Below are 15,917 nucleotides of genomic sequence, written 5' to 3'. Positions count from 1 at the left end.
CCAGGACAGAAACAAGTCATTTGGAGGCCGATGGTGATGTCTCTGGATGTGGGTGGGTGGTACACCCCAACTAAGCCAGATTTTCCAGGCCCACTGTGCCCGGCAGGTCTTGGATGTGCTTCCAGAGATGAACAGCAGCTCAAGAGAGCCACCTAGCGGGATCCCCCATAGCAGCAGGTATCTTAAGCCTTTTTTTAAAGTGTCATCGGATCTGTTCTTCCTTGCTGTTTGGGGAAACGGACGAAGCACCTTGGGCCAATCGTTCCTTCTAGATGCTCACTGCCCACAGTAAGTCCCTCTCCTAGTGCGGAGGCCAAGTGACGGCTAAGGAATCCTCTTCTTGCCCACCTCGTTCCTGACTCTGATTACTGAAATGATTCCTTCATCCGAGTCCCTACAACAAATGCTGGCAATTCGTGTCCATGTCCCTTCTTCATTTACCATTCTGCACGCGTGCAGGCCAGACCTTCTTCAGCCAGTACGTGCTGCCTTTGCCTGAGAGCTTTCTCAGGCCACAAGGGGCTGCCCGGCCTGCAAGCCAGAACTGCCGGGGAAGCCATGGCATTGGCCAGCACTTTGCAACAATGGCTGGTGGGAGGTGGTGGATAAATACCCCAGCGCAGATGGGACAGTTCAGGTGCATGACTGCTCAGTGTCCCGGAATTCCCGGCACCATGGAGCTCTAGTTGCCCACCGCGGTCCCTGGCTCGATAACATGTCATTTATGATCTTCCTTCCATCCTCTGCCCCTGCGCACTTTTCTTTCTCAGAGCTCCTGGAGATCGCCTCCCAAATCCACTTACACTCCAATACTGTTTAAGGGCCTGCGTACAGAGGAGCCCAAGCAAGAGAGATCCTTCTGGAATTAAAATCCCAGTCTTTAAGCTGAAAAAGGACTCAGAACAGTGCCCGGCACACAGAGCACACTAAACCAAAAGCCCTTGTCGTGGTTGCATTCGTCAGCCTCCCTCCCCCTTAGACAGCTTGTTTGAAAGTAAAATCACCTGATGGCCTCTTCCACGTCAGCTCTCGGAATGATGTCAGACATATTTCCAGGTGAAGTGACAAAGAAGGTGAAGGAGATTCTGGGTTTCAAATTGTTCACCCACACGTTATCCTCCCTGCAGAGAAACAAAGGAAACATCTTCCCTTGTGGCACGGACGACACAGCAAAGAGAATGGGGGCTCCCCCTGCCAATGAAAAGGGGGTAGGGCCGGGGGGGGAGGAGTCACAGGGTGAAGGCGAGAGACATGGGATAGGGCGAACAACGGAAAGATGTGATTGTCCCCACATCCTCGACACTTCCCAGAGGACATGAACTCAAGGACGCAAGTTGGAATAACACACTCTTGGCGCTTTCCGTTCTGCCCCCTAGATGAACCCCATTTTCTTTCAATGATAGAAAAATTTCGAACTGAAGGCAGCCGAAGAACCAGCGAGGAACCACGGGTGCCCCAGGATTGTGACGAACACCGTGGCGGGCGGTGATGGCTCAGTACCACGGACAGAGGTGGTGCGTTCCTCCACCCCAGTCACACGCTGCAAAACCCGTCACGTTACCCCCACAGCCGGGGGAGAAGGAGTGGGCTTTACTAACAAGGTGACAAGACTGGCCTCTCCCAGCTGCCACAGGGATCCGGACAAAACCTAAGGCAGATCCTGTGGCTCCCCGCCCTTCTCACTCAGAAGAAAGCCGACGTCCTTGGAATGGTTTGCGAGGCCCAGGAGAACATTCTTCTCCCCCTCGCTCCCCCATGCCCCACTACCGCCCTGACCACACCACACCTCCTATTTGTCTTCTATGAGCTCACTGCTCCAGCCCCACTGGCCTCCTTGCTGTTCCTTCAACAAGTGGAGGATCTTCGTTCCTCAGAATCTTTCCAACTGCTACCTGCCTTCCCCCTGTCTGCTTTGCTGGTGCTCTCCTTGCTTCAGATGTTTGCTCAAGGATTCATGAGGCCTTTTCTGACCATTGCAGTTCGAGCTGAACTCTAGACACAGCACTCCCTAGCCCCCTATCTGTGGTATTTTTCTCCCTTGAACTTGTCACCATCTCATTCTAGTATATTTCACTTAACATATTTTGCTGATTGTAATCCACACATGAAATACACATTAAAGGCAAGTTCGGTGAAGGCAGAGATGTCTGTCTTTTCCTTTCAGTGCTGAGGGTAGAGGAAGCATTTGGTGGAGGGAAAGGGAGAGGAATAGAGGAGGGAGAGGAGAAGGGAGGAGAGGAGGAAAGAGAACAGTGCTCTTGCAATCCATAAGTCACGTAAGTCACAGTCCTCCCTAAAGAGAATGGCCCCAATTCCAGGATATCAGAGTAGTTCCAGAGTCATTAGGAGGTTTTTCTTAATTTTACTTGCATAAAAGTTTAAGGACAATATCTTTTCAGACCCAAGAGAAAGAGAAATACTGTTTAGAGTAACTCACACAAAAGGGATCATCTGGTTTTTCACTTTTGAAAAATACTCTCTCATGGCATATGCAATAGAGGAGCGGAACAAGTACATCTCATTGTCATTCCATTCGTACTGCAAATTCAAAAGGAAAACACTGCTCAGTAGGGATCATGGGATACATTCAAAACCTGATATTCCAGAAGCATTTTTTTTTTTTTTTTTTACATTTTCTAATACTCTGGAGAATCTTGCTATTCATTAGGTCAGTGACCTCCAACTTGTATGGGCACTAGCATCCCCCGGAGGGCTGGTTAAACCACTGAAGAGTGGGCCCTACCCGCCTGAGTTTTTAATTCAGAAGGTCTGGCATGGGACCGGAGGGTTTGCATGTGTAACAAGCTCCCAGGGGGCACTAATGCTCTCAGGCACCTGTGCCTTAAGGACCCTGTTCATGGATCCTTTTCGGTTTGGGAGGAGCCTAAATAAACATCCTGAGGACAGCTTTATGGATGGGAGCCGTGCGGGTCGTGGGTTTTAGGTAAAATGTCCATGTATTGTACACCTGAGACGAATATAACACTGTATGTTAATTATCGTGGAAAGAAAAAAATAACTTAAAAAAAAAGTCCATGTACCGTAGGCAAAGATGCAGAGCTTTTACTGTGTATACAGTAAGTTCTCAGATATGTACAAGTGTACAAGAAAAAGAAACTTGAGGTTCGAAGGAAAAAATAACTGTTTGTCGACAAGGTAATTTGTTCTTGTTTTTCGGTGCTAAACAAACAGCTGGCGTATTTGCATAGTCTGAACATTTGCTAAAAGAGTAAAAAAGCATTCACTCTTTCCTCCAGTAGCTGGCAGTAGAAATCAATGAATGGCACAAATTTTGCCTCTCTCCTTTCCCTTTTAGAAAAAACAATGACAAGGTTTCACAGAAGATTGGTTACATTAACCTCAGCTTGATACCACTCAGGTTTGGCAAAAAAAAAAAAAAAAAAGCTGCTTTAAGAGTACTAATAATGTTATTAATATCACTACTGTGAATGTTCCGGTTACTATTTCCATATTAAAAAAAAAAAAGTAAGGCGAACAATGAATCATGGAACACTACATCAAAAACTAATGATGTAATGTATGGTGATTAACATAACATAGTAAAATAAAATAAAATAAAATAAAAGTAAAGGTTGAGTTCGCAAAACCATGCCAAAGATCCGGGTGGACTTTGCCATACAACAGCTTGACCTGGGCGTAGATTCTGGCCGGGATGCGCGGGGGGTGGGGGGGTGGGGGGTTGCTGAAGCAGGTGGCCGGCCCCAGCAAAGCAGCTGCTACTCTGCTAAGGGGCCTCAGAGCGGCACACCACCAGCCCCTCTGAAGACCATGTACCAATCCCTCACTGCAGGGAACGAGAACATGGGGACAGACGTCAAGAAAACAAGATATAACTGAAAAGGATCCTGATCTGTTGGATCCTTTAAAGGAACTAAAATGTACTGGGCCAAGGAAGCACTAATATAAAGGTAAGAGAAATAATCCCACAGACATTCAATGATGGTGAAGAACTGGAAATCTGAACGCTTAAGGTTTGGAAAGGGATGCGCCTTCGTTTTTATTATTTCTTTCTTAAAGTTTCATTTTTCACTCCTACTGTGTCATCTATGTTTAGCTGTCTTATTAGCTAGGAAAATGACGTCGTAACTACCGTGGAGCCTTAGGCAATATTTAACTTGGCAGGAAACGGAAGGGGGTCAAAATGTAATCTTGGGCTCTCTCCAATGCAAATCACAATTTTCTATTGCGCCCTGGGCCGCTCCATCCAACAGTCCCAGGCTGTGCTCTCATCCTCCATGGCCTCCTGTGCTCCCCATCTGCCTGGGGCTGCCCGGTCCTCTCCTCTTTCCCAAAGCCACTGCTTCTTCAGCCTGGCTAGCCTGAGACAGGCGTCTAGTAGAGCAATAGCGGCTGAAAGGGATTCACACGCAGGTGTGAGTGATCTGCTTTGCCGCGAAACAACATTCGGTTCTCCCCCAAATGCAGATGGACATGAGTAGTTCTCAACTTTGGCTGTAATTAGAATCACCTGGGGGAGATTTTAAAACTCTTGATGCTCAACTCTTGATGCTACACCTCAGAACAATTGAGTCAGAATCTCTGGAAGTGGGACTTGAGCTTTAATATTTTTTAAACATCCCATCCGACTCCAGACTCCAGGGTGCAGCCAGGTTTGAGAAATCTTGTTGTAAATCAGAGCTTCCCAGTCTGGTATACACAAACCAGCTGGGGGCTTGTGAAAATGCAGATTTGGCTTAAGCAGGTTCCAGGGCTGGGGCCTAAGATTCTGCATTTTTAACAAGCTTCCAGGATATGGATGATTGACTAAAACAAAACAGAGCAAAACTATCTACAGTACTTCTAAAAACAATCTCTCAAAACATAACCTTGTCCTCTTCCTCAAATACAAGTAATGGTGATAAGAGTGAATTAAGAGGATGGACACTTGGGGCACCTGGGTGGCTCAGTCCATTAAGCTTCCGACTTCAGTTCAGGTCATGATCCCGGGGTCCTGGGATTGAGCCAGCATCCCTGCTCAGCGGGGAGCCTGCTTCTCCCTCTCCCTCTGCCACTCCCCCTGCTTGTGCTCTCTGGCTCTCTCTCAAATAAATAAAATTTTTTTAAAAATTATTTTTTAAAAAGGGTGGACACTTGATATTTAAGATTGGATGTTTTCTCATTGATCTTCATAGCACTTGAAAGTAACAAGGAAAAAGTAGACATCACCAATCCAATAAAGAATGTGTTACTAAAAAAAAAAAAAAAAAAAAAAAAGCCCAAGAGCCAGAATCTGGAGCTTGTAGTTTTTAAGAGAAACATGTGGCCTGTCTTCTTTTAGAACACACTGGAATGGGCTTGTTTGTCCCATTTAAGGGAGTGCATTAAGAAGTAAAGGACGGGGGGCGCCTGGGCGGCTCAGTAGGTTAAGCATCCGGCTCAGGTCATGATCTCAGGGTCATGAGATCGAGCCCCAGTGGCAGACTCCATGCTCAGCAGGGAATCAGCTTCTCTCTTTCTCCCTCTCCCTCTGTCCCTCTGCATGTGCTCTCTCTCAAATAAATAAATAAATAAAACTTAAAAAAAAAAGAAGTAATGGACACACTGTCCAGAATACTCACTGCTTTTTCTCCAAGAGCTGATTTTAGGCTTATCCTCACTTTAATGCTTTGGTCAGCATCTGATTAAAGAGAAATCGTAGACTATTGGTTACAGATGACAGATTGATCATGTGCATTTATTTCCTTCCCCTCCCAAGATCCCACCGAAGTGATAGTAAAGGAATTTTTTTAACAGGTATGAATACATACACTTTTGGAAAATGAGAAGTAACGGAGCCGGGCGGGAGGGGGGTAAGTGCATTCTCAAGGGTCAGAAAGCCATGGCCTAATGTGTATGCAGAGGCAGTACAGACCCCAAAAGTCCCAGAGAGTCCCGGAGAGGCTTGGGATTTGAGTATAGCTAGGGGTGGGAAGAAGATATCAGACTGAAAATAAGGGGAATGAAAGTTAAGGTATGGTTAAAGCCACTGTGGGGCACAGTTGACCCTCCTACCCCACATGCTCTTGCTTAGAAAGTCACTTGGAGTCTCTGCTGCAGCAAAACAAGAGGTGATCCAAGAAAGAAGGCATGGAATCCAGGAAGCAATGGGCTCAACCCAGGAAAGCAGCAAAAAGATGGATGACTCAGGATGAAAACTGTGGCCAGATGGAGATGGAAGAATGTAGGACTCTAAGAAGGAAGTCTTTAGGAAAAAATGAGGCTGAAAAGAATAGGTATGTTGGAATACCTGGAAAAGATAAATGCAACAATAATAGCAAATTAGACATTAAAGAAATAAGGCAGTAGAAACTCCGGGACAAACAAAGAGCCACATAGGAAAGGGTTTAAAATAGTGTATTACTTGGCTCTTCAGGCATTATGATATAAATACTGTTAATTTCTTATAAAAATATTAAAACATTATTGAGAGATGAGGAAGGGAGGTGGGAGAGTAGGCAGAAGTGCATCCTTAAAACTGACCAATAAAGAAATTGTATAAACAAAATGTTCAGAAATATGTGACTGCCAGAAAGAAGAGGTAATAGCATTAAAATTGATTTAAAAAATTGTCTTTGAAGAGCAGGATTTGAGTGCAGTGGGGTGGGGAGTGTTATACACTTTTATTTTTAAATATGGGGCTAATAAAGCAGACTTGAGAGAGAAAATGTGTGTGTGTGTGTGTGTGTGTGTGTGTGTGTGTGTGTGTGTAGTTTTCATCATGCTTGATACATAGTAGGTGCTTAACAAATGTGTTTCCTTCCCAATAAAATGGCAGCAGTCACCATAGCCAGTCAGAAGCAGGGTCTACACAGAGGGAAAATATATTCAGCTGTGTCATAGCTCCATGAGACGGGCCAGAGGAGACTAGGGGAAGCAGAAAGGGAGGCATTTGAAATGTGTCAACTCAGTGTACTCACATGGACTCCAGTCAGTGTTCCAACCCACAAAAGAATTCCTGTTTTGCTCTTTCAGCCAGGTAAACAAAGGATCAAAGTAGTTGAGCAGTGGTCTTACATCCATATTCTTTGCTCCTACAACACGATACAATGCTAAGGTCCAGGGTTTTGATCTTCCAAGTTTCAGCATTTGGCTACATGAAAAAAGGGGAGGGTGGGTTCAGGGCTTTTTGAGGAATTCCAGATGTACACATATTTACACTATGATCTATGGTTTCTCCTCTTTGGCTTAGCTAAGTTTGCTCCTGGCAGATAAGAAAATCAGGTGGGTTAATGGATGTATTCATCCTTCAATCCCTTTCCTTCTAACGACTATAAAGGGAGCTCTGTAGTTATGACATGGAGAGGAGATAGACTGTCCAGCCATCACATGGTCTAGGTTCCTGTGTGACCATAAAATAAACATTTAATTTGTGGATGAGAACATTTTGAGTTCAAAATTTTTCCTTTTAGAACAAGGAAATCAAATTTTATAGAAATTTCTTTTAAAAAAAGATTTTATTTATTTATTTGACAGAAAGACACAGCGAGAGAGGGAACACAAGCAGGGGGAGCAAGAGAGGGAGAAGCAGGCTTCCCACCGAGCAGGGAGCCCGATGCAGGGCTCAATCCCAGGACCCCGGGATCATGACCCGAGCCGAAGGCAGACGCTTAACGACTGAGCCACCCAGGGGCCCCTAGAAATTTCTTTTTAGAACAAGGAAATCTAGGCATGGAAATGAGTAATATTGGATAGCAGGAGAGGTTCAACATTTTGAAATATTCAACATCTTTGAAATATTTCTTTTTTGAATTTTTTTTTTTTTTAAGATTCACCTATTTATCTGAGAGAGAGAGAGTGGGAGGAGGGGCAGAGGGAGAGAATCTTTAAGCAGACTCCCTGTTGAACCTGAGCCCGAAGCAGGGCTCAACCCACTACCCTGAGATCACAACCCGAGCCAAAACCAAGAGTGGGACGCTCAACCGACTGAGCCACCCAGGTGCCCCTTGAAGTATTTCTTACAGCAGCGTCTGTCCGGCTTCGCTGGAATTGGAGATATCACATTTGTGTAGGGGACCTTCATGTTTAGCTATTTGACAAAGGGCTTCTTGAAACTGGAATTGATAAATGGTCCTTGTATAGTATCTGTAAAGTAGACAAACAAGAGAGCAGTCCCGTGTTTGGTTACTGTGCTAGACTCACAGATTGGGGCATATGTTTAAATGCTGAGGCTCTAGTAACCAAAGAGATACTAGTCCAACCTCTTTCTCCAGAAAGACCCAAATATGAGTCCTGCAGACTCATCATAACCTACTTGTATTTATGTATCAGCTGATTAAAAAGGCAGTATTGCTTTGTTAAATGTTAGTTCACATTTGTATTGTGCTTTCCATATTTATGGCCCTTTCATATAAATAATGCCAATTGATCCCTATGGCAGGCCAACAGTGTTATTTCCACCTTCCAAATAAAGAAACTGAGGTTCAGCAAACTCAAGATCTGGGGCTAATAGATGAAGAACATAGGTTTTTGGCCTTCAAGTTAAAAATACTCTATTACCATCACTCTGAGCACTGCCAGTAACAAGAAGACAAAGATAATTTTATTCCCCCCAAGGATTCTATAAATTCCTTCATGGTAGAGAAAAGATCTCACGTAAGTTTTATTGGACCCAATAAATCGTGTTGAGTTAAATTGAATTAAAATCGATGATCTGTTTTGAGGTTGTAGGGGGAAGGAGGGTAGAAAGAGAAAGAGAAATTACGGTCATCACTTCATAGATCCCTATTTCTTTGCCATTAGCACAGCTGTCCACAAACCCTGGGGGTTAAACAGTGAAAAGACAACTGTCATTTACCTGATGAATGAGTAATCATTAGCAACATGGAACAGAGATGCAGGGTCACAGTATGTTTCATCATGGGGCAAGGGTTCCACCACCCCGACTAAGTCTCGCCTTTGGGGAAAAAAGCAGATACGTTAGCCACGGGAGCTCATCATGGGAAAGTACAGTTAGAGGCAGTTAGCGTGGTTTTGTCAGCCAATGGCATTTTACTGGAACAAGTTGTCCGGGTGAAACAGAAACAGTGTAAAAAAATTATAGAATAGAGCCCTTCTGTAGTTATCTCTTCCTTTTTTAATTCATCCAGAATATACCACTGGAAAACAGCTGCAGCTTCAAAACACTAATTTAATAAAGTGCATCCCATGGCCAAAAATATACAGTGAAAATCTTAATAATCCCTCTTTGGCACCACATTCCATGTGTTCCTGGCAGACAGAATTTTGTAATATTGACATCTTATTCTTCAAAGCTAGCTGGAGTGCCCCCTCCTCTGTGGGGCCTGCCCCTAATCCCACCCGCCTGCCAGCACAGTGAGCCCCTCCAGCGCCCTTAGCCTTCCCTAGTTGTACTCTTTTGGCATTTCTCTCTCTGTTTTACAATTATTCATACACATCTTCCTCTTGGCCCTGGAGACTGGAGCTCCTAGAGGGCGGGGCTGTCTCAGTTACCCTTGTGGTTCCAGCGTCAAACGTGTTGCCAAAAGCTAAGGAAAGACTGCATGTACGTTTGTTGAACTAATGGAGTGATTAATGCATAATGAATGATTTTAAGGGTCTGGTACCATTTACCTTTCAAAATAAACCTTTAGAGGGGATCAAAAATTAATTCAATCAGAAAAAAACACAGGGAAACCATGTACTTGGCATTATTTAAACTTCAGACATTTGTCCTTTCTGATTGTGGGATCATTAGAGACAAATTCAGTAATACTCAAATGCTAGGAACAGTTATTTTCACTGCTGTCTCCTTCCTCCCAAGTAGAATTTATGTCAACAGAGAATCTTGGCAGAACAGTGGCACTGACTTAAATTCATGGATACAGGGCTGAATGTTATATAGGTAGATCTTCATCACAAAAAGGAAAAATAAGAAAAACAAAGGAAAATAATTGACAGGAGTCTGACTAATAGAGGGAGGGGAAAAGACTCTTCCTTCCTTCCTTCCTTCCTTCCTTCCTTCCTTCCTTCCTTCCTTCCTTCCTTCCTCCCTCCCTCCCTCCCTCCCTCCCTCCCTTCCTTCCTTCCTTTCTTCCTTCCTGTCTTCTTTTATAATTCTTTCATCCCAAACCCATTTATTTCATACCTGTGTGTCCCAGGCATGAAGAATGTAGTGCTGAAACTATTGAAAGTGTCACCATCTGTTGCCCAAAAGGGCCAGCCTCTCACTAGCCTGGAATTCTCTGTTTCCCTCTACATACATCTGGCTAACTCTCACCTCTCTCTCAGAGCTTAATTTGGATGCTTCTCCTCATCTGACCCACCACATTGGGCTTTCGATCTTGCCTTGGATGCTCGTGGATCCCCATACACTCCCATAACAGAACACATTGCCATGGTTTCATTTTCCACATCCCTCCATAGACTAAAAGTTCTTTGAAGTCAAGGAAAACATCTGAAATGATCAGCATTGGATTCCCAGTGCTTTGCCTAAAATATCACAGTTTAATGGGTGACCCAGCACTTAAGAAGATAGACCATGAGAAGTTGTGTCATCGGATCCTGCTTGGGGAAGGCGGAACCAAGGACATATTATCTGAGGAGATAGCACCCAAATGAAGACTTGAAAAATAAAAAGGAGGCAGTGTGTGCATGCATGCGTGCATGTTTGTGTGTGTGTGTGTGTGTGTGTGTGTGTGTGTGTGTGTGTGTGTGTGTACACAGGCCAGGAAAATGCCTTTAGATAAGTGGTAAACTCATGAGACAAAACATTTTGCTGATTCCATATTCATTGACTTACTTCATCTCCCACCATTTTTTCATCCACTGCTCTTTGGGAATTTCACCCTTAAAGACCATCCATCTCCACTTTTCTAACATGTAAGTAAACGGTAGAGTTCCAACAATTGTAAGTGCTTGTTTGAATAGGAAGTTTATGTCTGTTTCTGAAAGTAACATGGAAAAGGATAAATATTAACATGAGGACGACAGTGGATGTGTTGTATTAATTTCCCAATCTCAAGATATTATTCCTCAAGATATACTTACAGTAAGGATGATTACGTGGGAAATACTGACAATGGACATAATAATATGTATCTATTCATTTTCTTAGCTAAGGGACTTCGAGGAGGGTGAAGACTTGGAAAGAACAGGTAAAATGAATCGGCAAGTAACCGCTAATCCTCATCTTTTCATTAGTGTCAATTGCCTTCCTTAAATACCTCTTATCAGAGCCAATTAGGGCTATTTCGTCTACTGTCATACTATTTATTTTTGTAAGCTCCATGAGGGCGGTGACTGCAAATGTCTCATTCAAGACTGTACACCTAACCTGGTGTCTCCTACATGACACCCTCTCTGAGTCTTTGTTAAAAAACAAATTTTAAACAGATGTGGCCAAAAGCCAGCAAACCAGGGAGGAAAAACACAAGCAAAAAAGAGCCTCCCCAGAAGACACTATCCACTGGGTAATCAGAAGTACAGTACACTTGAAATGTACTGACATCTTCTTCACCTCAGTTTAAAATGCTTTAACACAATTATGTGATCTCATCTATCCTTTATTTAGTGATGTAAAAAAGCAGTAGAGCTCATCCCTTGTGTACTAGGGAAGCTCAACGAACTGTAAGCAGGGGGATACCTCTAGTGTTGAGAAAAATGCCTTGCACATAGTATATGCTCAAGTAAATAGTTTTGGAAGAAGAAAGGAGGCAAGGAAAGGGGAGGAGGGAGGGAGGGAGAGAAGGAAGGAAGGGGTTCATTTGACATCATTCACAGATCAGGGGCAGAGCCAAGGAAGGAAACAAGAATTTTTCAAACCAGTTGTTTAACCATGTCTAGTACTATCCTAGTGATTCAATCATCTTTGCCTGCTGTCAGGGAATATTTAAAAAAGTGATAAAAACAACTAATTGTCTGTTAATTGACTCAAGAATTATATTTTAAAATTAGGCAACAGATGTGGTTGCCGTGAACTCCCTTTCCTTTGTTGCTCCCTTCATGGGAGGATGCTGTTACTCATCTATTACCCACTGGGTCTATGCTTACAGTAACTTTTTCAGACATGATGAAGACTTTACACTGACCTACTCCCAGGCCTTCATGAGATCACCAAAGTCTGGAACCAGAAACAAGCAGTGAATTGCCCCCACAAGGATGGAGCTCATGACCTTGACCTCACTGACCAAACGTTCCAGCCAGTGGAGCTGATGTTTTGAACCACATAACTAAAACAAGGGGAGAGAAATATACAGAAGAGAACATATTTGGCTCTAAGTATCCTCCTTTTACAAGGAAGAATCAAACGTCATGGCATCTTCACCGAAGAATCTGGATCTCGCGAACATTCGTCATGTGCCATCAAGTCCCAGCCCCCCAAAGAGAAACAGGCTGCCTTGGGCAAAGATGTTGACGGATAGTATGGATCTGAGGGGATGTCACAGGGGCAAATTCATGCTTCAGCTGGATGAAGAAAACGTTTCAGTCCCATCCAATCTTGATATTTCACCACCCATTCTTTAAGAACTCTCAAGTTTCAAGTCACACTTTGTTTTGTATAATATTATGGGAAAAGCTTTAGATTAGGGCTCTGGTTTAGGTTCTGCTATGTTGCTTTTTGACCTTGGACTAGTTACTTTTCCTCTCTTGTCTTCAGTTTGCTGCCTCTGTAAAATAGTTTTTAGAATGTTCCACCTCTCACATTTTGGGAGGTTTTTACCTAGAACCAGGGGGATCTAGTCAGAACTCTAATATTAATTAGCTGGGTGACCTTGGATAAGCCATTTCAGTTCTGTGGGCCTGTTTTAGCAACTTTTATTCCCTGTTAGATGTTTCTTAAAGTTCCAAGACCATTCAGTCAGCTCTCTTATGCCTTTTTCTTTTTTTCTTTTTTTCTAAAGACTTTATTTATTGGGGTGCCTGAGTGGGTCAGTCGGTTAAGCGGCTGCCTTCAGCTCAGGCCATGATCCCAGACTCCTGGGATCAAGCCCCGTGTCCTGGGATCAAGCCCCGCGTCGGGCTCCCTTCTCGACGGGAGAGTCTGCTTCTCCCTCTCCCTCTGCCTGCTCTGTCCACTTGTGCTCTCTCTCTCTCTGTCAGAAAAAAGATTTTATTCATTTATTTGACAGAGAGAGAGAGCATGAGCATGGGGAGTGGGAGAGGGAGAAGCAGGCTCCCCACTGAGGAGGGAGTCTGACATGGAGCGCCATCCGGATCATGACCTGAGCTGAAGGCAGACACTTAACCAACTGAGCTGCCCAGGCGCCCCTTGTTATGATATATTCCTTAAAAAATGTTTTTACCAGTAGCAATTCCCAGTTACCCATAAATATCATATACTTTATGTGGCAAAAATTAAATATATCCCACATGTGGTAATAAATGCCTTTGCCCACAACTAACTAAAGAATCCCCAAAACAAGCCATGAAGAAAAATGTCCATACCATTGTCTTCAGAAAAACCAGGTGGCAAAAGACCAATGGTTTTCAAATGCTTGGGTGTAGCTGCAGAAAGTGACATGATTTCCCCAACAGCTTCATGGAACCCTTCATTAGCTCCATTTCTTAGCAGGAAGGGTTGTGTGGCATATGCCATGTCATACTGGATGTGTCCCATCTCATGATGGGCTGTCAGGAAGTCATCCATCGTCACCTTTGTGCACATCTTGATCCTGCACAAAAACGGGCAAGATTAAAATGAGATCTCAATGAATTTGATTTAATCATCACAGTAAGAGCAGTATAGGATTTTGATAGCATGGTTCATCATTCCAAGATTTGTTCACCGATGAATCTTGAGAACTTACCTTTTATGTCCTAGAAACGGTACAAGGTGCTCAATATAAAGCGATGGGCAGGGCTGAATCCTATTGCTCACAAACTAATAGAAAGATAAGCAGAGTCTTCTACTACAAAAACTCTCAGGTAAGTACTCTGTAAGTGATCAGTAGACATGGCTTTGGGCATAACAACAAGTGAATGCAGGCACAGTCTCCTAGAAGCACCGGGAAGGGCATAACTGAGGACGCAATGAGCAAGCCGGACCTTGATCAACATGTAGAAGTTTGCCGGGCAGATGGCGGGGAGGGACAAGACGTTGACATTCCCGGAAGTGCTCAGTGAAAAAGGCTTGAGAAAAGGGTGTAGCATTCAGGACACAGCAGGCGGTTTGGTAGAGCCAAGATAGAGAAGTAGGAGGAGAAGGGGCTGGAAATTGATATTCGGGAGTCATTAGCATTGTAAGTCAGGGAGTCGATGTGATGGCCCATGAAGCAGGCATAGAATGGCAAGGAAAGAGGGCCAAAAACAGAGCCCTAGGAGGTCCCAGTACGTACGGAGTGGAGAAAGATGATTCAGAGAAGATGGAGGGAGAGCGAGAGAGAGAGAGAGAGAGAGAGAGAGAGGAGTCAAAGAAGTCCAGAAGAGCATGACAATGCAGAAGCCAATGAAAAATAGCATTTCGAAGAAAACTTGTAAACACCGTCTAAGGCTGCAGTGGCCCAATTCAATAAGGACTGCATTCGGCAATTGACAGTGGTCCTGTTCAGCTTGGCAAGAGCAGTTCCATTCCGGTGAATGCAGGGGGCATATTTCAGTAGGTTCCCAAATTAATTTTCTTTCCCCTCTGACCATGTCATCCCCCTGATAAATACCCTGTAAGTCTCCCCCAGTGCTCAAGAAGAAACTCAGCTTCCTTGATACAGCCCAGGTAAGACCTGCCTTTCTAACCTGGTTTTTCTCTATTCTCTTTTGAAACAATCACAAGAAAAGCTATTGTGTGTTTAGTGTCTACAGTACCTAAGAGACTGGGCTAGGAAACTTACGTGTATTCCCTCATTTTTAAGGCTCTCTCTAGTATGGGAGTCAGTGAAGTGTTTTGATAAATGAGGCTTTGTTGGAACACAGGCGCCATTTGTTTACGTATGGTACGTGGCTGCTTTGATGCCACACGGGCAGAACTGAATCGTTGCAGCAGAGACCTGCAAAGCCTGGACTATTTACTATCCGGCCCTTTACAGAACAGGACTGTCAGGCCCTACTCTAGTGGACGCTGCTGGGGGCCTGCCCAGACCAGCTCTCCCAGGCAGATCCACCCATCCCCCATCTGACTGCATCATAGCCCTTAAAAGCCAACAGCTGCTTCCTTGTGCACTGCCTTTGGCTAAGTGAGAGGTGCCTCAACCAGGAGAGTGTGTCCTCCCACACTCTGGGGCAGGCCGCAGCCAGTGACTAACTAATGTGGGGATACAAAAGGCCAGTCCTTTTTTCTCAAGGTGTGACCAACCGTGGTACAAATCGGGGTCCAGAGAGCCCTGTGGGATCAGGCTGAGGCCAAGTCTCCAACAGAGGCCACATCCTTACTTAACTCTTTCCCCTGCCCACCCCCCTTCCCTCACCCCCTTTTGCCTGACATCTGTCCCTCAATGAAGCATTTGTACCAGAATCTTCTTCTCAACCTGGGGAACCCAACCTAAGACACTCACAAAGCTGCTACCTGGGGATTACCACTCCCTTTTAGAGATAAGAAAAATGAAACCCAAGAAGGTTAAATACCTTGCCCAATGCTATCTAGTCATTAAGTGACACACCTGGGATTCGAAAGCCGGTGCTCATCCTGCTGTATCACAGACCCTTCTTCACATGACTTTTATTCTAGCCTAACTTGCTGGTTCTGGCACACAATGCCAGGCCCTGCCTCTCTGCATTTGATCCTGCTTTTCTCCCAGCCCTGTCTGTCCAAACCCTTCTCGTCTTTCAAGCCTAATTCAAATGTCACCTGAAAAGCCCTGTCTGAGCCTACATCCTATTCCGGGTGTAGTCAGTTCTCTTCCAATTCCCTGTAGAGTGTTCTCTGTGGTTCTCTTCTAACACATACCACCTTCTCTCTTTTATCGCAGCTTATTTATTCACCTGTCCTGTCTCACTCATAAGAGGGAAACATGGAGGGGAAGAACAATGCCTGATCCACCCAGCCATCT

The 15,917-nt window shown here is 44.4% G+C and overlaps 1 protein-coding gene across 2 annotated transcripts in view; it reads right to left on the bottom strand.

Annotated features, from left to right (window-relative positions):
- The window catches only part of ACE2 (angiotensin I converting enzyme 2), a 39,479-nt gene that overhangs the window by 3,707 nt on the left and 19,855 nt on the right, over nucleotides 1-15,917 (bottom strand). For both annotated transcript variants that reach the window (XM_027609552.2, XM_027609553.2), the window contains exons 9-16: nucleotides 13,384-13,610; nucleotides 10,739-10,883; nucleotides 8,795-8,893; nucleotides 7,960-8,082; nucleotides 6,918-7,090; nucleotides 5,580-5,638; nucleotides 2,438-2,538; nucleotides 1,005-1,121 (exon numbers count right to left, since the gene is read on the bottom strand). In XM_027609552.2, coding sequence (XP_027465353.1) covers nucleotides 1,005-1,121; nucleotides 2,438-2,538; nucleotides 5,580-5,638; nucleotides 6,918-7,090; nucleotides 7,960-8,082; nucleotides 8,795-8,893; nucleotides 10,739-10,883; nucleotides 13,384-13,610 — 1,044 coding nt within the window. The remainder of the gene's footprint in view (nucleotides 1-1,004; nucleotides 1,122-2,437; nucleotides 2,539-5,579; nucleotides 5,639-6,917; nucleotides 7,091-7,959; nucleotides 8,083-8,794; nucleotides 8,894-10,738; nucleotides 10,884-13,383; nucleotides 13,611-15,917) is intronic.

Source organism: Zalophus californianus, chromosome X (assembly GCF_009762305.2).
Source record: "Zalophus californianus isolate mZalCal1 chromosome X, mZalCal1.pri.v2, whole genome shotgun sequence".
NCBI lineage: Eukaryota > Metazoa > Chordata > Mammalia > Carnivora > Otariidae > Zalophus > Zalophus californianus.
The sequence above is the reverse complement of the archived record's forward strand: the minus strand, read 5'-3'. Positions and strand labels throughout refer to the sequence as shown.